The 26,532-nt window shown below is 37.2% G+C and overlaps 3 protein-coding genes and 1 long non-coding RNA gene across 7 annotated transcripts in view; all 4 read right to left on the bottom strand.

Annotated features, from left to right (window-relative positions):
• Positions 1–19,914, bottom strand: part of LOC116735171 (claudin-4-like) — a 34,435-nt gene extending 14,521 nt beyond the window's left edge. The window contains exons 1-4 of one of the 3 annotated variants that reach the window (XM_032586840.1): positions 19,819–19,914; positions 14,838–14,952; positions 13,942–14,412; positions 8,643–9,369 (exon numbers count right to left, since the gene is read on the bottom strand). In XM_032586840.1, coding sequence (XP_032442731.1) covers positions 13,963–14,412; positions 14,838–14,951 — 564 coding nt within the window. In that variant the 5' untranslated portion in view covers position 14,952; positions 19,819–19,914 and the 3' untranslated portion in view covers positions 8,643–9,369; positions 13,942–13,962. Of the gene's footprint in view, positions 1–8,642; positions 9,383–13,941; positions 14,413–14,837; positions 14,953–19,818 lie in introns of those variants that run through there. The other 2 variants (XM_032586839.1, XM_032586841.1) reach the window with 2 other exon arrangements.
• On the bottom strand, positions 728–5,903 carry LOC116735168 (claudin-4-like). Its single transcript, XM_032586833.1, has 3 exons — positions 5,833–5,903; positions 1,694–1,808; positions 728–1,286 (listed from the first exon to the last, which is right to left on the bottom strand). Exons 2-3 carry the CDS (start codon positions 1,805–1,807, stop codon positions 771–773), a joined length of 630 nt encoding a protein of 209 aa, XP_032442724.1. The 5' UTR covers position 1,808; positions 5,833–5,903; the 3' UTR covers positions 728–770.
• LOC116735170 (claudin-4-like) lies at positions 8,643–12,432 on the bottom strand. 2 transcript variants are annotated; one of them, XM_032586838.1, is made up of 3 exons: positions 12,182–12,414; positions 10,266–10,380; positions 8,643–9,827 (listed from the first exon to the last, which is right to left on the bottom strand). In XM_032586838.1, the coding sequence occupies exons 2-3, from the start codon at positions 10,377–10,379 to the stop codon at positions 9,384–9,386; spliced, it is 558 nt and encodes a 185-aa protein (XP_032442729.1). In that variant the 5' UTR covers position 10,380; positions 12,182–12,414; the 3' UTR covers positions 8,643–9,383. The 2 variants fall into 2 exon arrangements, with proteins under 2 accessions (XP_032442729.1, XP_032442727.1); XM_032586836.1 differs by lacking the exon at positions 10,266–10,380 and having other exon boundaries at positions 12,182–12,432.
• On the bottom strand, positions 8,643–21,399 carry LOC116735176 (uncharacterized). Its single transcript, XR_004342340.1, has 3 exons — positions 21,389–21,399; positions 12,909–12,912; positions 8,643–9,211 (listed from the first exon to the last, which is right to left on the bottom strand). It is a non-coding gene; the product is annotated as an uncharacterized LOC116735176 (long non-coding RNA).
• Between the last annotated feature and the right edge of the window lie 5,133 nt (positions 21,400–26,532).

The raw sequence follows: 26,532 nt of genomic DNA, 5'->3' as shown, positions 1-26,532 counted from the left end.
TAGTGAGGGAGAGTGTAGAGGGGTGGAAAAACAAGTTATTAGTGAATAAAAACCAAGAAGTAGAAAAATAGGCACCCCAACATTATTTTTCATTTTGTATTTTTAATTTTTGTAATAAGTTAGATAGTTTTGTTTAATTTCGTCCGTGCACTTCCGCGCGCGGCCACTAGGGACGCTGTCGCGTTGGTGGTATAGAAAGGACTGAGCACACAAGAAGAATAAATCTTCCTGTTATGCTGGCAAAAGCTTAACGTGTGTGCCTCATCTTTTCTATACCACAGGTTGGTAAAATGTATTTTTATACATATATATTGATGACCGTCGGGTGTTAAAGAGCTCAGTGAATCGGTTGTTGACTAATGAGTCATTTTGTCCGGTTTGCGTTGAGTATTGGGTGGAAAACGGGACACAGTTCTGGAGGTTGGGGTATGCTAATGCTAGCGGACTTTGGTTTCTATGTATTAAGCTAGCTGAGAAACGGCCAAAGTACTACAAATTTCATATTGAACTGGTTTGATGCATTTTGTTTCTTTTCAGTTTTGTATCTATTTATCTGGCAGATAACTGTTGTAAGATAAGATGCTTGGACATTAAAGTGTGTTTTACCTATGCAGAATAGGTCGTGAAGGCTATTAAAATATCGAAAAGCAAATTCGTGCACTTTTATTTGAATTGTTAAAAAACAAATATTTGAACATATGTTCATTACAGAAGAAGAATAAATCTTCCTGTTATGCTGGCAAAAGCTTAACGTGTGTGCCTCATCTTTTCTATACCACAGCACCACACGTTGAGGGAAGACCATCACATACATTACCCTCAGCCCTCCAAGGTTGCGGGGTAACACTTAAGCAGCTGACTATTCCTCCAAGGCTGCTGGATCCGGGTCTGCCGAAACAGCAAAGCAGAACTCCAGTCGGTATCAACATCAAACCAGTTAGATAGCCGATATAGATGCACGCTCCCATCCTCACTTCCCCCACCCACACTGGCGCATTGGCCTCCCAGTTGACCGGGATGATCACCAGCAGGCCGGTCAGCATCAGGCCCAATCCGGCAGCCAGGATCATTTTGGTCTTGGTATCTTGGTTCTGAACACATGGGGTGAAGTCAGAACCAAAGAACAGGAGGAGGAGGCTGAGAATACCGAGGATGCAGCTGATGACGATCAAAGCCCGGGAGGCATGAAGCAGTGGGACCTCGACAGCGATGCTCTCAAACGGTCCGCACACCTGCAGTCCAGTTCTGTGCTTCACACACATCTTCCACAGACCTGCATGAACTTCCTATCAACCCAAAGACAGAGAAACAGTTATTTACATTCACTTTATTAAACATGTTCTATAATATTAAATCTGATAGAAAAATTAATTTCTCTTTACTGAATGTCAAAATTATGTGTTTTGTTTTCTTTTTGTTTAGGTTTTTTTAAGAATCTTTTTAAACTCCCATCCAAACCAGAAGTTTATATAAATTAATATCATTGAGTCTTTAAACAGTTTAGGAAAGCCCGGATGATGATGTCAGGAATCTGCAAAGTCAAAATTCTTATATTTTATGTTATTATAAAGACATACTTCTTAAATTATACAATAACACATAAAATAATGGCTGAAAAAAACCCTTCAAAGCTAACTAATAATAATTATCATGCTAATGTCAACCATAAAATGCCTTTTAATTATATGATTACCATATAACCATAATGTCCTACAGCCCATTCAGGGAGGGCGCAGCAGGTAATGACCAGAATCAGCCCGATGGCGCCGAGAACCACAAATACCATCTGAACTGTTTTTGATGCCATTCTGTAAAAAAGGACAAATTAACAAACTGGATTAAATCATTGTCTGCAATATATTCTTGGGTTTTCCTCTTGGCATCCTGTTATGCAGGATTGGGTCACTGGCAGCGATTTTCATAGACATACACTAGAGGGCGCTAGAGCACCTGCAAACTCAAAACCACAACATGTTCAACATTCAGCAGCCTACATAAAAAACAGCTACATATAGGTTTAGATTTACATTTTACAGGTACTCAAATTTAGCTTCAAGAAAAACTTAAAGTATTTCTGTATCAAACTTGCCCAACAAGCCACATGGATGGAGAAGGACTTTCACTGTCCTTCTCCATCTACAAAAACTAACGTGAAACTTAACGTTCATGATCTCAATAAAAATAGCAAGCACTAGTTCTAGATTAAGACAACATTTCTTGCTCATTTACGGAGGGAATACTCCCCACCTGACACCACATGGATGTAGATTAAGTTTTATTTTCCATTTCTGCGTTACAGATCCTCCAGAATTTGTCTGACTTTTGGGGAAGATCTCGAGTGCTCCTATTTTGCATTTATGACTAAGATGCGTAGCATCAGGGAACATCCTTTGAAGACGAACATAAATTATGTATAATAATTATTTTATTTATATTATATTATTGTATTATTATATTACGGCTGCAGTGAATTCCTCATAGACCAATTAATGCGTGTTATTTCTTACAATTGCCGGGGACTGCGTGTCGGTAAAACAGCTGGAGATAAAGCACGACGTCTGGTTGTGAATAGACTGTTGCAAAAATTTGATATTCTTTGTTTACAATAAACTTTTTTGTTGAAACAGGATTTGGGAGGTATGAACTGTATTAATGACTGCTTCTGCGGAGCTGGTGAATCCACTGTGGATCTTTCTATGGGTATAGTGAGGGGTCGAATCGCAGGAGGAGTGGCTATTTTATGGCACAAAAAGCTGGATCCAGTTTTAAATGTCATCAGAACTGGTGTTGACTGGTGTATTGCTGTACATTTAAAATTTGGAAACAAAGAATTTGTCATTATTAATGTCTACACACCCTATGAGTGTCCTCAGAATGAAGATATTTATTTGAATAGATTTGCTTTCTTGAACTCTTTTATTGATGACCATTATTTTACTTCTGTGTATGTAGTAGGTGATATGAATGCAGATATATCTGATAAAAATTCTTCATTTGCCAAACATATGCAGCAGTTTTGTGTTGATAACAGTTTTATATTGTCCAGTCAGCTCCTGCTACCTGCAGACAGCTATACCTATTTAAGTGAAGCTTTGCATACAACGTCCTGGCTTGACCATTGCATTAGCTCTGCTGACGCCCATGCTGTTGTAAAATCAATAGAAATCTTATATGAATATTCTATGTCTGATCATGTTCCATTTTTAATGATGCTGGATATTAAAAGTCTTCCGGCGTTTATATGGGGGGCAAATAGTGCCCCCACAGCTAAAGTTAAATGGTCCAGACTCTAAAGATGACATATTAGCATATCATATGAAAACGGATCTTCTTTTGAGTAAAATAAGTCTTCCTCTTCAATCCATTATGTGCTCAGATGTTAAATGCAATGATATTTCTCACCGTATAGATCTTCATACTATGTATGATAGCATTGTGGATGCTTTGTATGAGAGTGCAAGACCATACCTTACATGCAGAAAGGCTAATGACATCAGGCCAAGTTGGAATAAACATGTCAGGATACCATGCAGAAGCTAAACAGGCATATAAGATGTGGGTACAAGGAGGTAGACCAAGAGATGGGACTCTCCTATATTATAAAAAAATCACTAGGGCAAAGTTTAAATATGCCATTCGATATATTTCCAAATGTGAGCAGAACATGAGAGCAGACTCCATGGCTGAAAAATTGTAATAATGTCATTGGCTTTTGGAATGATGTCAGAGCCTTTAACAGGTCTGCTGTATTACTCCCCAGTACCATAGAGGGCATATCTGGGACTCATAGCAGATCTATGGAGACAGCACTATTCTGCCTTATTTAACTGTGTAAAAAGTGAACCCTATTGAGTGGGAAACATTGCTAAGAGTGATGCGGTTATAATAACCCCTAGTGAAGTCCAACAGGCTATAGCGTACTTGTGTGAGAATAAGGCAACAGGTTCTGATAGCATTGCAGCAGAACATCTGAAATATGCTAGCCAAAAAGTGGCTGTGCTTCTTGCAATGTGTTTTTCTGGGTTTATGATCCATGGGCAGTTGCCTGATTCCTTATTATCTGTTACCCTTGTGCCAGTAATTAAGGACAAAACTAGTAAGGTGGGTAGCCTTAATAACTACAGACCAATAGCTTTAGCTAATGTGATATCTAAAGTATTAGAAAAAATCTTGCTTGGTCGGCTCAATCAATTTATTAGTACAACAGATAATCAATTTGGTTTCAAAGCCAAGTTGGGAACTGATCTCTGTATTTATGGAAGAGGCAGCAAGAGCATATCTAAGAAAAAATTCATCTGTGTTAATTGGGTTTATTGATGCCTCTAAGGCCTTTGATCGTGTCAATCACTGCAAGTTATTTGGCAAATTAAAACAAAGAGGTGTTCCGGACATTATTATACGAATTTTGGTTTACTGGTATTCTAACCAGAAACTGCATGTAAAATGGGGCAATAACATCTCTGCCTCCTTTGGTGTGAGTAATGGTGAGCGTCAGGGTGGGCTTCTTTCACCTGCCTTGTTTAACTTCTACATGGACGACCTGTCAAAAGAAATGAACCTCTGTAAAACTGGATGTATGATCGGTGATACTTTGGTCAATCACTTTATGTATGCTGATGACCTGGCTGTACTCTCACCCAGCAGTGCTGGTTTTCAGCAGCTACTGAATATCTGCTCTGATTATGGGTTGAGATTTGATGTGCAGTATAATGCTAAGAAAACGGTTGTACTAGTATGTAGGACTAAAGCAGACAAACAACTTTGCTTCCCTGATTTTTTTTCTGTCAGGGCAAAAGTTAAATGTTTGTTCCAAAACTAAATACCTGGGTCACTATATCACAGACCAGCTCTGTGATGATGATGATATTTATCGGCAGTGTCGCATGTTGTACATTCAGGCAAACATTCTGGGGAGGAAATTTCATATGTGCACTGATGAGGTAAAAATAAGCCTGCTTAAAGCTTACTGTACACCCTTGTATACAGCTCCTTTGTGGTGTAAATTTAAAAAAGCTAGCATGCAGAAGCTTAAGGTTGCGTATAACGACTCTTTGAGAATTCTGCTTAAGAAACCCAGGCTTAGCACTGCAAGTGAGATGTTTTGTAATGCACATGTCAGAACATTCCAGGCTCTTTTGAGAAATCTGATATACAAGTTCATGTGTCATTGAACAGTCTTATTGTAATGTTTTCACCTCCCTCTTTCAGTGCGCTAAGATACCAATCGGCTCTGTGGAAACATTGGTATGCAAGTCTTTTATAAGATTCTTTTTTATTTTATTTTATCTTTTTATTCTTTATATGTCGTGCTGTTGTGTATCATCTCTTTGTGGACCATGAGTCTGTTGAATAAAGTAAAATCAAATATGTATAAGTATGTATGTGTAATAAGTTGGTAAAAGAATTTAAAGTTCTGCTCATGTATAGAAATCGAGATACATTGGGGGAAGATCCCATTACAGATCTCTCCCCAATCTGCTGGATTGAACTTCAGCCCTAGTTTATTTATCTTTTAACTTTGTTTCTTTCTTTAACTCTTTATTGAAGCTACAATCTGTTTAGCTGCAATTCCTTTCATGAGGTTGCTTCGGCTGAGATAAATAAACAACTAAACGTTCTCGTTCTCCATGAGACAACTTCATAAAAAATCTTAAGAGCACACTAAAAATGTATAAATGATCAAAGAAAAGCTAACCTTTGGTCTCAAAAGGTTCATTTTGTGCAGCTTATGATGGATTTCTTATAGATTAGACTCCAACAATTCTTCTATTTTAGCTAAATCAGTTTTTCTTTGCATTAAAAATAAGCCAAAAAAGGCAAAAAACTGCTTACCTTTCCCACGTTCTGCGGGGGTTTCTGTTAGTTGTGACTTTAAGCAACTATGTGAGATGGTGCTGTATGTGGTTGTTTCTTCATAAAGGAAGTTCTGCTTTATTTCTGGCATATCTGTGGTTTTGTTCCGCGTCAATTAAGAGTTTGCGGTCATCTAAGCCATGAGTAACAGGATGTAACTTGGGCAACTTTAGCAAATGTTTAGTGGAAAACTTGTCTGCAGTAAAAACAACAAAGAATATCTCAAACTCAGCTACATACCTTTCAGCTGGTTTTGAATGTGGATAAAAGGAAAGCAATTGTTTTCAGAGACCCCTCTATTGCTTCCCACTGATCTCGGTGCACAAATGGAGTTTGTCAGTAATTATGAATGTAAATAACCACTGCTTTCAGTGTAACGGCTCCTACAGCAAGGAAGCATCTCCAGGCTGAACTAAAGATGTCGAATCTTTTTTCTTTTAAACTTTTTCCAGCCGTTCTTAAAAACAGGCAACGTGATTCTATTAATCAAGGTCGTTACTTTGAAACGGTTTTTAAATTTGTTTTAAACTTGTGCTTATGTTTTTGTTTTTTTTAAATATTGTGTTTATTAGGTATTTTTGAACATTTATACCAAAAGAGAAAAGGAAAGAACAATAACAGGACAAAACGTATACAGCAATGATACAGGAAACAAAACCGGAGGCATGTACATAAATTACAGCAATCGTATGAGAAACATAACCAATTTATACATAAACTTAAACATATACATCATTCGGATTCACATTTCTGGTTTTTTAATTTTGAAGTATTCAAGAATATGTTTCCATCTTTTTTTAAAAGCATAGAATTTCCCATTCATACAGTATCTCAATCTTTCTAATACAATAACTTCAGAAAGTAAGTTTTTCCATAGCTGGATCGAAGGGCCATCACAACCAACCCATTTAAGCGTTATGTGTGTCCGATAGCAGAGCTAATTTCTCGACATACTGCTTGTGCTTATGTTTTTATTAGTTTTACTTTGGTGTAACCAGGTTGTTGTGTGTTGCAGGTTTCTGCCCAGGTCTCTCTTGAAAATTAGATCTGGATCTGACTGGGTTTTTACCTGGTTAAATAAAGGAAATAAAAGCTTTGAGAGCCTCAAAAGTAAAATATGAATAATGCGAGTTTTAGGGATTTTTTCACTTAAAACTGGGCTCTGCAGATATTCAGACATTTTACAAAGTGAACATCATCATAAACAGAAATAGTACAAATTGAAATGTTTTTCAAAAGCAGGATTTATGTTTATGGGGGTTAGATTGCTGTGCTATAGCACTGCAATTATACAGTTATCTAAAAAAGAACTGATAAATAGTTCTTATTATCAGAACAGCACCATAAAATGTTGATAAAACTTTTAAGTTCACATTGCCCACACCTGGTTCATAGCAGCATTTACTATTAAAAACTAACTACATCCACACTATTCAGATTTTTAGAATTTAATTCATTAAAAATATTCTAACTATGTTTTAACTCAAATCTTCTGTGGTTTTAAATACAGTACAGACCAAACGTTTGGACACACCTTTCTAATTCAATGCGTTTTCTTTATTTTATTGACTATTTATAAGGCAAGAAATCCCACTTATTAACCTGACAGGACACACCTATGAAGTGAAAACCATTTCAGGTGACTGCCTCTTGAAGCTCATCAAGAAAATGCAGAGTGTGTGCAAAGCAGTAATCACAGCAAAAGGTTGCTACTTTGAAGAAACTAGAATATAAGGGGTATTTTCAGTTGTTTTACACTTTTTTGTTTAGTGCATATTTCCACATGTGTTATTCATAGTTTTGATGCCTTCAGTGTGAATCTACAATGTCAATAGTCATGAAAATAAAGGAAACTCACTGAATTAAAAGGTGTGTCCAAACTTTTGGTCTGTACTGTATGTTTTATTCATTTTTTTCAAACGCATGAGGATTTGACAAAGCGTTGATAATTTCTAGTAGCCAGTGAACTAAATAAGAAATAAAACAACTCAGTAAATGTTTTATCAATAGAAGGCAATGCAAAATCACAAGCACATCTAGTTGGCAGTTTTATGAACAGGAACATAGAAATCATGAAAAGAATGAAAGAAACATAAAATGGATGAAATAATGAAACAAAGTTGTTATCTGGGTTCTGGTTGAACTTCTGAAGATGGTGATGAAAAAAAACCTGATTCTTCATAAAACAAAGAAAGTTATGGACAACCCTGACCGTCCTCTTCATGAGACTCTCAGGGAAACAGAGTGTCTTCAGTCAGAGGCTTTTTCAGATTCACTGTAATACAGACTGCTGCAGGAGATATTTCCTTCCAACAATATTTCCTTCAGCATCGACAATAACTTTGAGGAATCTGAATTTATATGAGTTACAGCAACATTTAATTTCCCTTTGGGATCAATTAAGGATTTTTGAATGTTAATTCATATTATGCAACTGCATCAGAAGATCGCAGTGAAATCTGTTCGTATGTATATGTGTTATGTTCTTTTATTTAGTATTTATTAAGAACGTACATCTTCCCCAAACACGCCGATGAAACACCAAAAAGGCAAAAGGTGAACAAAAAAAATCAGAATGAAGATGAAGATCCAACTCCTAAAGAATTACAAAACACTTTCATCTCGGCCTGTTTACTAGGAAAATAAACGACGGAGCCGAACAAAATAATGTGTTAATGTGCAACATTAACACATTATGTTAATGTTAATCTAACATTAAGTAATGCTAATGTTAAATCTGTAGATCTTAAATTTTAACAAAGGGAAGAAAAACTCATAAACACATGTAGTTATGAAAAATTTGCAAAAACTTTTCTTTTTATTTTCTATTTGCAAATGAAAAAGTCAGAAGCAAAAGATGAAATATAAGATAAGATAAAGTCAGACGGTAACACATTATTTGAATGGTTTGCATCATTTTCTAATACAATATTCTTTTGCATATGAGATGAAGAATCAAACAGTTGAAGTAAAGTTTTCTGTAAGTTGATTACATTTTTGATACATCATATTTATTTTTCCAATCACATCTGAATTTGACCAAAGATAATGATCAGTTGTGGTTATGGTACAAAAACAGAAATAGTAACAGTAAATGTTTTATTAATAGAAAATAAAGCAGAAAACTGAGAAACATCATGAAATTGTTCGCTGAAGCAAATCTGGTTAGTAATTATGTTGACAGTTTTTTAAACTGGAATTAAGAAAGCATGAAAAAACAAAATGGTTTTAATAAGCAAACAGAAAATGCATCAAAAGGTCACTGAAATGAAATTGTTCTGCATACAGACATTTATGAATTTAATTTTTCTGCTTGGGATCTTTGTGAAGTCAAGTTTTAAGTGACATTTAAGAAAAACTCTGGAAATAAAAGTCACATGTCTTACAGATTTCATGCCTTCCAGCATTGAATGGTAGAAGTATGAAAGTGATAATTTCACATCGTCTTCCCAGTTTTTACCAAATCAACTCCCTTGTCTACCCGTCTATTGGACAGCAGTGCCTTCCATAAAAACTCTAAATTAATTAGCTTAAACTCTGTTGCTTAAGCAGCTGACTATTCCTCCAAGGCTGCTGGATCCCGGTCTGCCGAAACAGCAAAGCAGAACTCCAGTCAGTATCAACGTCAAACCAGTTAGATAGCCGATATAGATGCACGCTCCCATCCTCACTCCCTCCACCTGTGCATTTGTCTCCCAGTTGAGCGGGATGATCACCAGCAGGCCGGTCAGCATCAGGCCCACTGCGGCAGCCAGGATCATTTTGGTCTTGGTATCTTGGTTCTGAACACATGGGGTGAAGTCAGAACCAAAGAACAGGAGGAGGAGGCTGAGAATACCGAGGATGCAGCTGATGACGATCAAAGCCCGGGAGGCTTGAGGCGGTGAAACTTTAGTCATGCTCTCAAACGGTCCGCACACCTGCAGTCCAGTTCTCTGCTTCACACATATCTTCCACAGACCTGCATGAGCTTCCTATCAACCCAAAGACAGAGAAACAGTTATTTACATTCATTTATTAAACATGTTCTATAATATTAAATCAGATAGAAAAATTAATTTAATTTGTTTTTACTGAATGTCAAAATTATGCGGTTTTTTTGTGTTTTTGTTTTTTTTTGAGAATCTTTTTAAACTCCCATCCAAACCAGAAGTTTATATAAATTAATATCATTGAGTCTTTAAACAGTTTAGGAAAGCCCAGATGATGATGATGTCAGGAATCTGTAAGTTTCTGATGAGGCGTAAAACTGAAAAGTCAGTATTATGTTTCATATGTTATTATAAAGACGTACTGCTTAAATTATACAATAACACATAAAATAATGGCCGATAAAAAAAACAAACTTTAAAGCTAACTAATAATTATCATGCTAATGTCAACCATAAAATGCCTTTTGATTATGTGATTACCGTATCATCATGATGTGCAACAGCCCATTCAGGGAGGGCGCAGCAGGTAATGACCAGAATCAGCCCGATGGCGCCGAGAACCACAAATACCATCTGAACTGTTTTTGATGCCATTCTGTAAAAAAGGACAAATTAACAAACTGGATTAAATCATTTTCTGCAATATTTTCTTGGATTTTCCTCTTGACATCCTCTTAAGCAGAATTGGGTCACTGGCAGCGACGTGCATAGACAGACACTAGAGGGCGCTAGAGCACCTGCAAACTCAAAACCACAACATGTTCAACATTCAGCAGCCTACATAAAAAAACAACAAACAACCCAGAATCTGCAAGTCCACACTTCATAGATACAAATTCAGTGGCGGATTGTCACTTCCAAACTTCCAACTGTATTATTGGGCAGCACACATCCACAAAACTTCATTTTGGTTTAGATCTATGGACCTCCAATGGTGCAAGGTAGAGGCACAGTCGTTTCCCTCATCCTCTCTAAATGCTCTTCTCACTTCAACCCCTCTGACTTCACAAATAATCTACTAGTTTGCTCTGTATTAAAAATTTAGGAGACACTTCAAATTTAAGAATATGTCTCAGTAAATGTCCCTCATTTGTACATGTACTTCTTAAGAATATGTGTCGGTCAGTAAACAGGCCTATGTGAGGCTACTCAAATGTAACTTTTATCTTTCTGCAGTTAAAGTGAAAAACAGCCTCTAACATCCAGAATTAGGCCTCCCATCATTGTGAATGCTTCCTTTCAGTCTTTATCTTGCTGTTGAATCAACACTGATCTTCCACCTGCTTCATGCTTTCTCCAAAATAGTAAATGTTGGTTTAAGTACATTTGAAACTCATAGATTATTTTTCTGTAACACTTGCTAGTGTGATACATTTCAGTAATAGTTAAAAGTTGCTCCTCTGTAAATTGCTATGTGTTTCCTTGGTCCTAATGACACATATTCTTAAGAAATAAATTTACAGATGAGGAACTTTTACTGAAATCTATCACACTGGCAAGTGCTGCAGAAAAAAAACTGAGTTTAAAATTTCAAAATGGATGAAGGAAATTACAAACTCATAGTCAGCACTGACTAATCGTGCTGCCATGAATAATGCAGTAAAACGGTTAAACTGTAGGTTTTCTATGTGTTTACTCTTACGCAGGAACGCACAAACGGCTTGGTGAGCAAAACTTTAGGTAATTACAAGAATCAAAATCTAAACTTCTCTAGGAAAGGTGACAAACTATATATTATTCTTGATACTGATTATCACTTATTGTTTTTCATACTTTAATTGCATTCTTCCTAAACCTCATAGAGGTTGGAAGGAGTTTATGAAAGCAAAGTGTCACAAAGATGGGACTAACAGATCTCAGAGGAATGTTTATTTTAGGGGGGGCACATCCGGTAACTGGAAATTAAAAGCAATTAATGATTAGGGTCATAAATCAATCCACCGATTAAATTTTGTCATAAGGGTGCCTATATATCTCTCTCTCATGAGGGTCAAAATGTCTGTTTGCATTCCTGCATCTGGTAACAAAGTAAAGAACCTCCGTGTTATTTTTTACCAGGATTTGTTATTTAAATCTCATATTAAACAGGTTTCTTTGATTTCCTTCTTTCACCTCTGGGTTATTGCTAAAATCAAAGATAGTTTGTCCAGGAGTGACTATGTAGAAAACATAGTTAATGCATTTGTTACTTCAAAAAAACTTATTTTTAGAGGAATGAAAACATGGAACTCATTTCCTTCATCTGTTTTAAATTTAGCAAATCTCTGAGCTTTTAAACAAGAACTGCTTAATTACTTTATTTTATAGTTTTACAAATTACAATTACATTTCCAACATAGGCGGGATGTGTTTGGTAAGAGAGAGCAATAAAAATAAATAGGCAAATAATTTCTTACCTTTCTCACGTTCTGCAGGTTCTTCTGTTGAGACTTTAAGCAAAGTGGAGACCATGTGAAATGGTTCTGTACACGTGGTTGTTGCTTCATAACGGAAGTTCTGCTTCGTTTTATGCTTTTTTGCACATCTTTGGTTTTGTTTTGTGTTAAGGAAGAGTTTGTGGTCATCTAAACTAAAAGTAACAGGATGTAACTTTTGATTTTATCTACAATTAAAAGAAAAACATTGAGTGTCTCAAACTCATCTAGATACTCTGGAGCTGGTTTTGAACATAAGACGAAAGCGACGGTTTTCTCTCAAACTACCAGAGATCCCTCTGTTGCTTCCCACTGCTCTCTGTGCACAAATGGAGTTTGACAGTAATTATAAATATCTTGGTTTTATTTTAGATAAAGAGCTTTCTTTTAAAAAGCACATAGAAGGTTTTTTACAAACACCAATGAAGATTGGGTTTTATTATTGTAATGGATCCTGTTTGTCTCTCAAAGACAGAAAGAAATTGGTATCAGAAACTTCTGGATCATGGAGATGTTTTGTATACGAATGCCTTCAGTCCTTGAATACTGAGTATCATTGAGCTTTAAGGTTTGTAATAGGCAGCAGAAGTTTTACACGTTGAGAGTTGAACTCAAAAGCTGAATGGGAAACAATCACTTGATAATTTATGAAAATCTACTCTGCTTGGCTCCAACCTACTTAAAGTCCTTCCTATATAAGATTTGTTACTTCCCTTTCTTTACGCTATAATAACTTTTTTTTTTTTTGCATGTTCTGCCTGTTTGAACAGAAAAAGGGAAGCAAGTTTTCAGTGTAACGGTTCCTACATGGAAGCAGCTCCAGTCTGAACTAAAGATGTCGAATCTTTTTTCTTTGAAACTTTTTCCAGCCATTCTTAAAAACAGGCAACGGGATTCTATTAATCAATGTCGTTACTTTGAAACGGTTTTTAAATTTGTTTTAGACTTGTGCTTATGTTTTTATTAGTTTTACTTTGGTGTAACCAGGTTGTTGTGTGTTGCAGGTTTCTGCCCAGGTCTCTCTTGAAAATTAGATCTGGATCTGACTGGGTTTTTACCTGGTTAAATAAAGGAAATAAAAGCTTTGAGAGCCTCAAAAGTAAAATATGAATAATGAGAGTTTGAGGGATTTTTTCACTTAAAAACTGGGCTCTGCTGTAATGTTGCACATACTAATAAGTTAATGCTAATTTAACATGAACTAATGTTAAACATTAACTAATGTTAACTTAATCTGAAGATCTTACATTTTAACAAAGGGAAGAAAAACTCATAAACACATGTAGTTATGAAAAATCTGCAAAAACCTTTCATTTTATTTTCTATTTGCAAATGAAAAAGAGAAGCAAAAGATGAAATATAAGATAAGATAAAGTCAGACGGTAACATGTAATTTGAATGGTTTGCATCATTTTCTAATACAATATTCTTTTGCATATGAGATGAAGAATCAAACAGTTGAAGTAAAGTTTTCTGTAAGTTGATTAAATTTTTGATACATCGTATTTATTTTTCCAATCACATCTGAATTTGACCAAAGATAATGATCAGTTGTGATTATGGTACAAAAACAGTAATAGTAACAGTAAATGTTTTATCAATAGAAAATAAAGCAGAAAACTGAGAAACATCATGAAATTGTTCGCTGAAGCAAATCTGGTTAGTAATTATGTTGACAGATTTTTAAACTGGAATTAAGAAAGCATGAAAAAGCAAAATGGTTTTAATAAGCAAATAATAATCTAAATTAAATTTTTTTTAGCTTAAGCTCTGATGATTCCTCCAGAGCTGTTGGATCCGCAACTGATTAAGCAGCAGAGCACACCTCCAATCAGCATCAACATCAAACCAGCTAGATAGCCGATATAGATGCTCGCTCCCAGTTTCACCTCCTCCACCAAATACACTGCTGCATTTCTAATATTATTTGTCTCCCAGCCGACCGGGATGATCACCAGCAGGCCGGTCAGCATCAGGCCCAATGCGGCAGCCAGGATCATTTTGGTCTTGGTATCTTGGTTCTGAACACATGAGGTGAAGTCAGAACCAAAGAACAGGAGGAGGAGGCTGAGAATACCGAGGATGCAGCTGATGACGATCAAAGCCATGAAGGCTTGATGTTCAGAGGGCATCAAGGAGCCGTCAAACGTTCCGCACACCTGCAGTCCAGTTCTCTGCTTCACACATATCTTCCACAGACCTACATGAGCTTCCTGTCAACCCAAAGACAGAGAAACAGTTATTTACATTCACTTTATTAAACATGTTCTATGAGATTAAAACAAATGGAAAAAATAAATTAATTTCTTTTTACTGAATGTCAAAATATGTGTTTTTTTATTGAGAATCTTTTTAAACTCCCATCCAAACCAGAAGTTTATATAAATTAATATCATTGAGTCTTTAAACAGTTTAGGAAAGCCCAGATGATGATGATGTCAGGAATCTGTAAGTTTCTGAAGAGGCATAAAACTGAAAAGTCAGTATTATGTTTCATATGTTATTATAAAGACGTACTGCTTAAATTATACAATAACACATAAAATAATGGCCGATTAAAAAAAAACCCTTTAAAGCTAACTAATCATAATTATCATGCTAATGTCAACCATAAAATGCCTTTTAATTATATGATTACCATATAACCATAATGTACTACAGTCCATTCAGGGAGGGCGCAGCAGGTAATGACCAGAATCAGCCCGATGGCGCCGAGAACCACAAATACCATCTGAACTGTTTTTGACGCCATTCTGTAAAAAAGGACAAATTAACAAACTGGATTAAATCATTTTCTGCAATATATTCTTGGATTTTCCTCTTGGCATCCTGTTATGCAGGATTGGGCCACTGGCATCAATGTGCATAGACAGACAGTAGAGGGCGCTAGAGCACCTGCAAACTCAAAACCACAACATGTTCAACATTCAGCAGCCTACATAAAAAACAACAACAAACCCAGAATCTGCAAGTCCACACTTCATAGATGCAAATTCAGTGGCGGATTGTCACTTCCAAACTTCCAACTGTATTATTGGGCAGCACACATCCACAAAACTTCATTTTCGAGGGCCGAGATGCGGCCATCATGGCTTCATCAATGGTGTCGACTCGGCTCTCTATCTCCCGTTGTTGATTTTGCACGGCAGAGAGAGAAGATTCAATAGCGTTGAAACGACCCTCCATTGTCTTCTTAAGGTCATCAATAAGATCGAAAAGTTTAGCAACTTGCACCCCCTGGGCTGTGATAGCAGCTAGGATAGCTTCGTTGCTAACTCTGGAACTCGACTGAGCTGCCTCCTTCTGTGCGCCGTCCTTCTTCCCCATTTTGAAAAAGAATTAAAAAAAGTATTCCCAATCTCTTGAAATAAAACAATATTGAATAGAGGGCCAGGTGTGTTACGTTAAAAGCGAAGTTTGAGGAGATGACACGGAGCCTCACAAAAAAGCGCCTACTCCATTGCAGCGCTCTAGCGCCCCCTCTAAAAAAGTTACTTTTAATGTAACTCAGTTACTTTCCAAATCAAGTAGTCAGTAATCTAACTGAGTTACTTTTTCAAGGAGTAATCAGTAATCCGATTAAAGTTACTTTTTCAAAGTAACTATGCCATCATTGTTTATGACTCACATTAGCTTTAGCTTATGCTAGTAGACAATATTCTCGGACCTTTTTTTTGTAAAAATGTACTATTTAAGTATCTAAACATTTTAATCCATTCTAACGGACAATGTTTTTACCTTATTTTGCATTTATTTTTAAGTATATTATATGTGTTTAGTATCAACCAGAGACCAAGAAATGGGGATTTTACAGTTCAGGCTTTTTGCTTCTGAAGCCTGACAAAGCACAACAAGCCCATAGCTTAACAGTAGAGCAGCTCTGGTGTCAGAGTTCGAGTTCAGATGACTGTTCAGGTTCAAAGTTGTTGCTTTTAGAAACATATGGCTGTGTTCCTTAAGGGCTCCGTGTTATTTCGTTTTATTACTTTTGCATGCTTGTTGTGAAGAGCTCAGATAGGACGGTGTTTACAGCAGTGTGTACAGGCGGATCAGTAGCTCGGCTGTCTGGCTCTGGTCTGCTCTCTGGTTCCCGTACACTCGCTCTTTCAGGCTGAATACAGAAATGATTCCATGGAAATAACACAGGAACGGCTCCTTCATTTACCATTCGTCTCCCCATGGTAATTTTAGGCTGAAGAAGTTGATCCGGAGTGAAGACTGCAAACTTTGCTGTTCGGCGTTAGCTTTAAGTGGTAGCAACGAATATTTACAAACCACCGTCTTCTTAATTCTGGATCGTTTGGGAATCCATGAAAACTTAAAAGCCCATTATATTAGGAAGACAGCAATGTTCATAGTATTGCTTTATTTGCGTCTGAAATACAACTTCATCTTTTCTAGCTGTCATGTTAACTCAAAGCGGAAACAAGAAAGCCGCATTTCGCTCTTTTTACTTGGTGTGTACATATTTTGTCCTGTTCACTTATGAAAAAAATGTATATACTCATAGGAGGTGAATTGTAAGCCTTTTTCCATCCGTACACTCACTATCTCTTTTGTCTCTTTTCCTTTTTGTCGATGTCCCGGAGAAGCTGCACTATGTGGCATACTGTGACATTAGCAGTTAGAGTTCTTGTTGTCATGGCCCCTTTCCTCCTGATAAAAATATTAATAAAAAAAACAACTAAACTTAGGTTTACATTTTATATGTACTTAAATTTAGCTGCAAGAACAACTTCAAATTTTCTGTATCAAGTTTACACAACGAGCCACATGATGAGTCTTTCGCTGTTTTCCATCTTCACAAAAACTAAAGTCAAAGATAACATTCATGACGTCAATAAAAATCCCTCTTGCTTTCCATTGCTGAGTGTTGCTGCAAACATCAGAGGAGAGTTAACCACAAGCTGCAGCGCTCATGTCTCACCCACCACAAACAGGAACAGAGCATAACGGAAAACCTCACTTCCTGGGGTAAAATCGAACCGCATATATTAAACAGGTTTCTTTGATTTCCTTCTTTCAGCTCTGGATTATTGCTAAAATTAAAGATAGTTTGTCCAGGAGTGACGTACAAAACATATTGTTATTAATTCTTCAAGTAATTCAATGTCTCACGTCTATGTTTTTATTTTGAAGGAGGTTTGTTTCGTTTTTCTTCTTCTTGACATTCGTCAGCTGATCAGTTTCTGTTTACTGTTGAGATTGGTCATTGATTATGTGAGTAGTGATATTAGTCATGTGACATGAATAGATGGATGCTAATTATCACGACTGACAGAGTGGTTTAGCTGCTGGTATATTTCTATAGTTTGTTAATGTCTGTTTTATTCTTAATGTGGTTGATTTTTATTAAAACTATCTAGCATTTAACCGTTAGTTTTTGAGCTTTGACCAGTTAGAGCTAGATTGATTCCGAGTTTTGCATCATTTAACAGCCCTTATCACAGAGGGAATTCATGCTGATGTTTTTTTACTTGCTTGTGAATTGTTATATTTACATTTTGCAATAGTAATGTTGAACCTTTATTTATTATTTCTGTATTTTCAGAAACTGCTTCAATTTATTTGCACCATTGACATAATTCTTCAGTAAACCTATTTAAACTCCTGATGACCAGCGTGCTTTCTGACCGAAGCCCTGTAGTGGTCAGTTAACAAAATCCAGCAACAGAGGTCAAATTCCTCAACACATAGTCCATGCATTTGTTACTTCAAAAAAACTTATTTTTAGAAGAATGAAAACATGGAACTCACTTCCTTCATCTGTTCTAAATTTAACAAAACTCTGAGCTTTTAAACAAGAACTGCTTAATAATTTTATTATATAGTTTTACAAATTTAAATGTCACGGTCTTCTAGGTTGCAAAACAAAACGTTTCCAACAAAGGCGTTTGGTAAGAGCCCCGCCGTTTACCACGCATTTCCGACTTGATTGTTTTAAAAAATATATGTGCTTTAATTCTTGTAAAAACATCGACAAAATAATTACTAAAAAAATCTTACAACTTAAATGAAAATGAAAGCTATGGTAACTTAATCTGATGTTTCAAGTTCAAAAGGTGGTAAAAAAAAAAAGTCATTTTACAAAAACTTCCCGTCATCACACAACAGTAAACCTCCAAAAAACACCCAGCGTGTTCTTAATTACTCAAATTATTTAACAAAGTGATCTAAACAATTCCAAATATAAAAATTAATTACAGATTTTGGTTCTAAACCAACTTAAATATGTTCTAACTGAGTGAGTGCTAGAATAAAACTAAATTGGTAGAAATTACAATTCACAAAATTTAGCATAAATGGCCACAACAGTACATTTATGAATTAATACGCTATGTTTCTAATAAAGCTTAATTATACAGATTTGTTTTTATTATGTTCTTTTACAATAATGTACTGATCAGTTCATGCTCCATTAACTGAATACTGAAAGTCTTTCTGCTGAAATATAAGGTTTTCTTAAGGTTTTTCCATGTATGTTAGTATCTCGTTTGTGAAATATTTGAGGTTTTATGTATTTTTCTTTAGGATAGAAATGCACCACAAACTTGTGTGCAAAATGCAAAAGCAAAACAGGCCAAACATGAACTTTCCATCCCTGCTAAGATATTATCAGAAACTTAATGTAAGAAGGAAAGAAATAAAAAATAGATCCAAACTATTTGGACTATTGGAGTTATTTTCCAGGGTAATAAAGTCATCTGACAGTTTTGAAATTTTAAATTGACCTTTGTGTCTGTACACAAGGTCATTTTGTAGGTATTTGCTTATTGCAAAGTAACGCAAAATAATTTTTTCCCATGTCCCATAGGAGGCTCCGTATAATTATTTCATAAAATGAAATAATTGTATAATTGTTCTTAGACAATAATGCTATTAGGCTGATGATTTACAAATAAATAAATATTTATGTACAAGTATAAATATGTTTCTAATATTATGTGTAACTATTTTTGTAATGAATGTGTTTTTAATGATGTGAAGAAGAGTAGCCAAATGAATAAATCTCCTATTTTACCTTCTCTTCATTGGCTTCCTGTTAAATTAACACATAAAGCTTTTAATAATCAGTTTTATTAAAGGTTTCCCTGAGGTATCTCTGTTAGGCTGCTGGAGGACAAACTGAACGCTTCAATATCCACTCGGTGAATTTATTTGAACTTTTAACTTTGTTTCTTTATTTTTAACTCTTTGTTGAAGCTGCAACCTGTTGAGCTGTGATTCCTTTCATGAGGTTGGCTCCAGCTGAGATAATGCTGCCATTAACTAAACGTTCTCGCTCTCCTGCGACTAACCTTTTACTTTTCTGTAACATTGAAAATTTATTTTTTTTTGTTTTGCTTTGTAAATTCCTTAGAGATAACATATTGTGAATTGGCGCAATAGAAATAAACTGAACTGAAACTCATTTCTTTTGTCTCCTTCCGTACAATGCATCCTAAGAGCACATTAAAATGTATAAGTGATAATAAAAGCCTAATTTGGTTCTCAAAAGATTCATTTTGTGCACATTATGATGGATTTCTAATAAGATTAGAATCCAACAATTGTTCTATTTTAGCTAAATCAGTTTTTCTTAGCAATAAAAATAAATAAAAAGGCAAATAATTTCTTACCTTTCTCGCGTTCTGCAGGTTCTTCTGTTGAGACTTTAAGCAAAGTGGAGACCATGTGAAATGGTTCTGTACTCGTGGTTGTTGCTTCATAACGGAAGTTTCGTTTTGTGTCAATGAAGAGTTTGTGGTCATCTAAACCGGTTTTGCTAGTAGTAAACTGGTACTAGCAAGGTACTGGTTTAGAGATACTAAAAGTAAGAGGATGTAACCTTTGACATCTTTAGCAAATGTGTAGTAGAAAGATTTGATTTTATCTACAATTAAAAGAAAAACATTGAGTGTCTCAAACTCATCTAGATACTCTGGAGCTGGTTTTGAACATAAGACGAAAGCGATGGTTTTCTCTCAAACTACCAGAGATCCCTCTGTTGCTTCCCACTGCTCTCTGTGCACAAATGGAGTTTGACAGTAATTATAAATATCTTGGTTTTATTTTAGATAAAGAGCTTTCTTTTAAAAAGCACATAGAACATTTTTGGCCATCAACATCAACGTGATTCTATTAATCAAGGTCATTACTTTAAAACTGTTTTTAAATTTGTTGTAAACTTGTGCTTACACTCACTGGCCGCTTGATTTAGGTACAGTACACTTTGCTAGTACCAGGTTGGACCACCTTTTGCCTTCAGAACTGTCTTAATCCTTCGTGGCAGATTCGACAAGGTACTGGAGACATTCCTCAGAGTCTGGTCCATATTAACATGGCAGCATCATGCAGTTGCTGCAGATTTGGCTCAGATCCATGATGTGAATTTCTGGTTCCACCACATGTCTACATGCCAAAATGCATCGAGTCGCTGCCATCTGATTGCCTAATTTGATATTTGTGTTAATCAGCAGTTGGACAGGTGTGTCTAATAAAGTGATTGGTGAGTGTATGTTTTAATTTTTTACTTTTGTGTAATCAGGTTGTTGTGTGTTGCAGGTTTCTGCCCAGGTCCCTCTTGAAAATGAGATCTGGTTAAATAAAGAAAATAAAAAACATTGAGAGCCTCAAAAGCTGGATATGAATAATCAGAGTTCTAGGAATTTTTTCACTTAAAAACTGAAAACTGGGGGCGTGCCGTGGTGGCGGAGGGGTTAGCGCGACCCACATTCAGGCAAAACGTAGCCTCGACGCGGCTGTCGCGGGTTCAACTCCCGGACCCGACGACGTTTACCGCATGTCCTTCCCCCTTTCCTGTCAGCCTACTTTGAAAAAGGGACACTAGAGCCCACAAAAAGACCCCTTACGGGGCGATTAAAAAAAACTGAAAACTGGGCTCTGCAGATGTTGAGACATTTTACAAAGTGAACAACATCATAAACAATTTTTTTTTTATTTCCTCTTGCTCTTGGTGAAGGCGGACGCTTTGTTCCTCTGCTCCCTCCCTGCCAATGCCTGCCCTGCTTGCTCTATTTTTGTCCTGTCTTTTTCTATATCTTTGCACAAATTATGGATCTGGTCAACCTGTCTCTCAATGCAATTGATCAAATTTTCTTGATGAAAAGACGGGGCACAGGAGAGCCCTCTTGTTCTGCAGGGAGGGACACACCCGGCGGGATTCATCCTGGATTTATTCATGATAACAGGATTTCTGCTGTTTGGAGCTTGCAGATACCTGGATTGTCGACAAATTTGGACTTGGCTGAATTAGCGAACACTCAGACTGTTGGTGTGGACAGAGACGCAAGTTGGATGTGAGTCTTTGCTGAGACTCGCAGCCCAGCTGAGGACTCAAAAACTCACTAACGGGATGGAATCGATCTTGGAGAAATTGCTGGCTTTGGTTCAGTGGAACGACCAAACTAATTTGGATTATTGGGACTGAGATGCATCAGTTCCCCATACAAGGGAGATTGAAACTTAATATCTACCCGACCTAAGATATTCTTTATCTAAATTGACATATAGAATAAATAAATCATGTAAGAAATGGCAGAAACATAAAATTGATTAAATAATGAGGCAAAATTGTTATCTGGGTTCTTGTTGAACCTCTGAAGATGATAAAAAAGATGGACTCTTCATAAAACCAAGAAAGTTACGGACAACCCTCATTGTCCTCTTCATGTTATTGTCTCAGGAAAAGAGTATCTTCAGTCAGAGGCTTCTTCAGATTAGCTGTAATACAGACTGCTACAGGAGGTCTTTCCTGCCAACACCCATCACTTTCTACAATAACTCTTTGAAGAATCTGAATTAAAATGAGTTACAACAACATTTAATTTCCCTTTGGGATCAATTAAGTATTTTTTAACTGATTTTATGTCATGCAACTGCATCAAAAGATCGCTGTGAAATTTTTTTTTTCTGCTTACAAGAAAGTTTGGGCTGCTGGCAGCGATAGCGCCTCCTGGTGGTGGCAGCTAGTATCCACTGACTGAATCAGTATGACTGTATGTTTTATGTACATGTGTTCTGTGTCATTTATTTTTAAGATTGTACATCTTCCCCAAACACACCAATGAAACTCCAAAAAGGTAAAAGGTGAAGAAAACAGAATGAAGATGAAGATCCAACTCCTAAAGAATTACAAAACACTTTCATCTCATTTGCAGCTATAAAAATAAATGACAGAGCCGACCAAAATAATTAAGCAATTGTGTTCCTGTACTCAGTTTTTCTGTTAAATGATTTTAATGCATCAGTTTTGTTGAAATATTAGCACAGTTGTACAATTTTAACATTACTATTGACAAAATAAATTACATGACATTCAAATTCACAATTAATAGATCCAAAAGGGAAATTAAATGTTGTTGTACCTCACATTAATTTAAATTATCCAGTTATATTAGGTATGATGACTGTTGGTAGAAAAGATCTGTATTATGATCTGTATTATGTTAAGAGCATAATTTATTTAACCTTCAAAAATTGGCAATAGTTCAGTTTCTTTGCACTTAATACAAAATTCTTCTCACTTTTTTCCCCAAACAAAACTGATTCATGTGTCCCAGGTCACAAAATACATTTGGAGTAGAAACTATAAAATCCATTTAAATTTTGATGTTTTAATGAATCACAATAACAGTTTCTTAAAGCTGCATTTTAGAGCATCTTCAACTGTTTTGTTCCTGGGATTTAAATATAATCTGTCTCCCTAAAAACATGCAGAAGAGGCTCGGAAAGGAGGGGAAAAGGCCAATTATGTCAGTAATAGAACCGACATTAATGAATTCGATATTCCTTTTCCCTACAGGTCAAATTAAGGTACAGAATTACCTTTGATAAGAAGAAAGTCTATCCAAAGGTCGACAAGATTCATGACTTAGCAACCTGGCATTTGGTTTGTATTATTACTACCTGATGTTTTGTCTTATTTTCAGTAATACAAAATAAACCCTCTAAATTGAAGTATTTCAAGGATTCCGTGACTTTTATATAAGTAAAATTCTTCTTCAACGTTTAGGATAAATGCGATGCAGATTATGAAGGAAAGAAATGTAGAAAACTGGCCATATAGCCATTGTTTGAATGGAGAGCATGAGTTTTGGCTGGGCCAGGAGCCCTCTAGTGGCTCGATGCGGTATTGAATTTTTATACCAGCATTTTATAAAAACGTCCCAGACGTTCAGCAACGCAAACTTTCTCCATAAAGAAAAAAAACTGAGATTTTGTTAAACATAATAATCATCATAAAGGTGTAAAAGATACTGAATGTAAAGTTACCTTTGTTGTAACTACCGTTAAGGATATATGCTTTTATTTTGCTATCTCGTGTTACTGTAGCTATGGTAACGGAACGATGTTCCAACTGAATAGGTTAAAAGTTAGCAAAACAAAAAATAAATGCTAAAAAGCGACCCAGTTTTCGCTTCAGTCGGTAAGGGAACAATGTGAGTAAGTTGAAATGCTAATAGAAAAGTCTGTGAATGCTGTTAATGTAAAGAATTGTTCCTGTATAGCTCTTACGTTTGATGAATGATACGGATGGCTTTAATAAATCAGCATTTAACTATCATTTATGGCCTTCTCCAAATTGGCTGGATGCCACACGAAATACAATTACAGCAAAAACATTGTGAGTGAATATTCAGAGTGAACGATTTGGAAAGGTCGGTTTCGAATATTCGAATTTCAGACAACGTTGACCGATCGTCGTCTGAACATTGGCTTGCTAGCTGGGTCCTAGCTTCTTCTTTTTTTCATCAAACAAAACTGATCTGTGACGGATGATGATGTAATTCTCCGCCTCTTGTGATGTCATAGTTGAGATTCTTAGTGCATGGTTTTATTCTCTTCAGATATTCCAGACATCACAGGCGCGAGGATTTGTGCAGATATCAAGTTTGACCCTTGAAGTTTTCAGGAAATATCAGCAAGACCCCCAAGCTAACAGAATAATAATAATTATTATTATATTATTCTTGTTTATAAAGCGTTTTTAAACCAACTGGTGAGAGATTGCCAAAGTATTTTCAGGAGCTTCTGTTTTTTTCTTCCAACAGTATGGGACAAGTATTTGGCATGAACAAGTACAAGAGGATAAAGAAGGTGAAGAGAGTGGACTTTATGGAGGAGTACGTTAGGCAGCAGTTTCGCGGACATGACCCACCTGAAAATAATTATGGCACACTAGTAGAACTTAACATGCGATCGATTCGACAGAAAGGTGAGGTTGATGATAAGGTTTTAGGTAAAGAATCTCGGAGTTCCAGTGCGGTGTACTTTTTAAAGGACTTCCTTATCAAACATGACCTGGACTTTCATGTGGAGCCGATTGTAGGTCCGTGCACTGAAAGAGAGATTGAAAGAATAAAAGCCCGCAAGGTTAAACTGGAAATGGGGGAAAGACAGGAACAAATAAGAGAAAAGCCGTTCGAACAGAAAGCTTTGGAAAAACCACCATCTCCACCATCTGTTAAAAGTGAAACTTGTACTCTCCAAAAGCTCCTGACAGATGTGAAAACATCACTTGACGCAGATGAGAAAGACTGGGTGGACTTTGAACAGCAAATGTACAAGACAATGGAAGAAATGAACATGGGGCTAAAACAGAATTTTGATATGTTGAGAATGATTAATCAGGCTTTTGAATCCACAGATGACATCAAAAAACAGGTTTCTGGCAAGAAAACACCTCAGGAGACTAAACAACCAGAACCCTCTCCCCGAAAACTCTCTATGGCACCTCAGAGGGTAAAAATGTACTGCCTGTCACCCTCTTTATTGCAACTTACTCGAGGAATGGATGAAGTGGACTGGGTGCGCAAAGAGGCTACCGTGAGGTTTAGAATGCGGAATGAGTTCATTGATTCAACAGATGAATTCCTGGGGATAGAAGAAAAATGTTTCTATTCCAGGGAACATGAGGAACGTAAAGCTCTTCAAGAAAGGCTTAGGTTGGAAAGAGAGGCAGTAGAACGAGCAAAGATACAGAGATTAGCTCACAGACAATCAACTCCGGACATTATGGTACCAGAGGGGTTGAGGAAATCACTGTCTTTCGAGAGCGTTGCATCAAAAATTGGAGGGGACCGGACGAAAGATGATGAATGATTTGAAAAAAACCCTTGACAGAACTAGAGACACATGCAAGGACTAAAGTGTCTAATAGGGAGCCTTAAAAGGGCTTCAGTGTTGGAGGAGCTTGGAGACCACAGGGCTGCAGGAGTGAAGGAGCTAGGAGTCCGCGGGGTTGTGGCGATGACTTCTAGCGCCACAACCCCGCGGCTAGGAGCCTGGGGTCCTGTGGGCACTGACGTGATTGGAGCCTGGGGGGGCTCCGGGCACCGAGGAGACGTGAGCTCTGAGGTGCTTGGAGCCTGGGGGGCTGTGGGCACCGAGGGGCTTAGAGCCTTGGGGGCTGTGGGCTCTGAGGTGCTTGGAGCCTGGGGGGCTGCGGGCACCAAGGTGCTCGGAGCCTGGGGGGCTTTGGTCACCAAGGTGCTCGGAACCTGGGGGGCCGGTGCAACTGAAAAGCTAGCAGCCTGTGGGTCTTTGGAAACCAGAAGCTAGGAGCCCGCAGGGCCGATTCAACCAGAAGCTATTAGCCTGCGGGGCCGATTCAACCAGACACTAGGAGCCCGCGGGGCCGATTCAACCAGACACTAGGAGCCCGCAGGGCCGATTCAACCAGAAGCCATTAGCCTGCGGGGCCGATTCAACCAGACACTAGGAGCCCGCGGGGCCGATTCAACCAGACACTAGGAGCCCGCGGGGCCGATTCAACCAGACACTAGGAGCCCGCGGGGCCGATTCAACCAGACACTAGGAGCCCGCGGGGCCGATTCAACCAGACACTAGGAGCCCGCGGGGCCGATTCAGCCAGACACTAGGAGCCCGCAGGGCCGATTCAACCAGACACTAGGAGCCCACAGGGCCAAGGCAACTGAAAAGCTAGCAGCCTGTGGGTCTTTGGAAACCAGAAGCTAGGAGCCCGCGGGGCCGTGGCAAACAGGAGCTAGGAGCCCGCGGGGCCGTGACGACCGAAGAGCTTGGAGCCCGCTGGTTTCCAAGCTCTTCCTCCACCCAAAATTCAGTCCTGATAACTAGTTTCTAGTTGTAATAAGAGAATTAAAAGCAAAAACCAATGCTCTTATTCTGTGTGACCCAAAGTGGTACCTCTTATAAACCTGTAAAAAAAAAAAATAAAAAATCTAAATTTAATTTTCATTTTACTGTTACTTCATTAAATGTTTTCAACAGCTTCAGACTTATCCACAGCTCTAAAGTGTTTCTCTTTTATGCCTGTTTTGTTTTTTGTGCACAATATGGTGAACAACAAC

The sequence above is a fragment of the Xiphophorus hellerii genome, chromosome 16 (assembly GCF_003331165.1).
Source record: "Xiphophorus hellerii strain 12219 chromosome 16, Xiphophorus_hellerii-4.1, whole genome shotgun sequence".
NCBI lineage: Eukaryota > Metazoa > Chordata > Actinopteri > Cyprinodontiformes > Poeciliidae > Xiphophorus > Xiphophorus hellerii.
The sequence above is the reverse complement of the archived record's forward strand: the minus strand, read 5'-3'. Positions and strand labels throughout refer to the sequence as shown.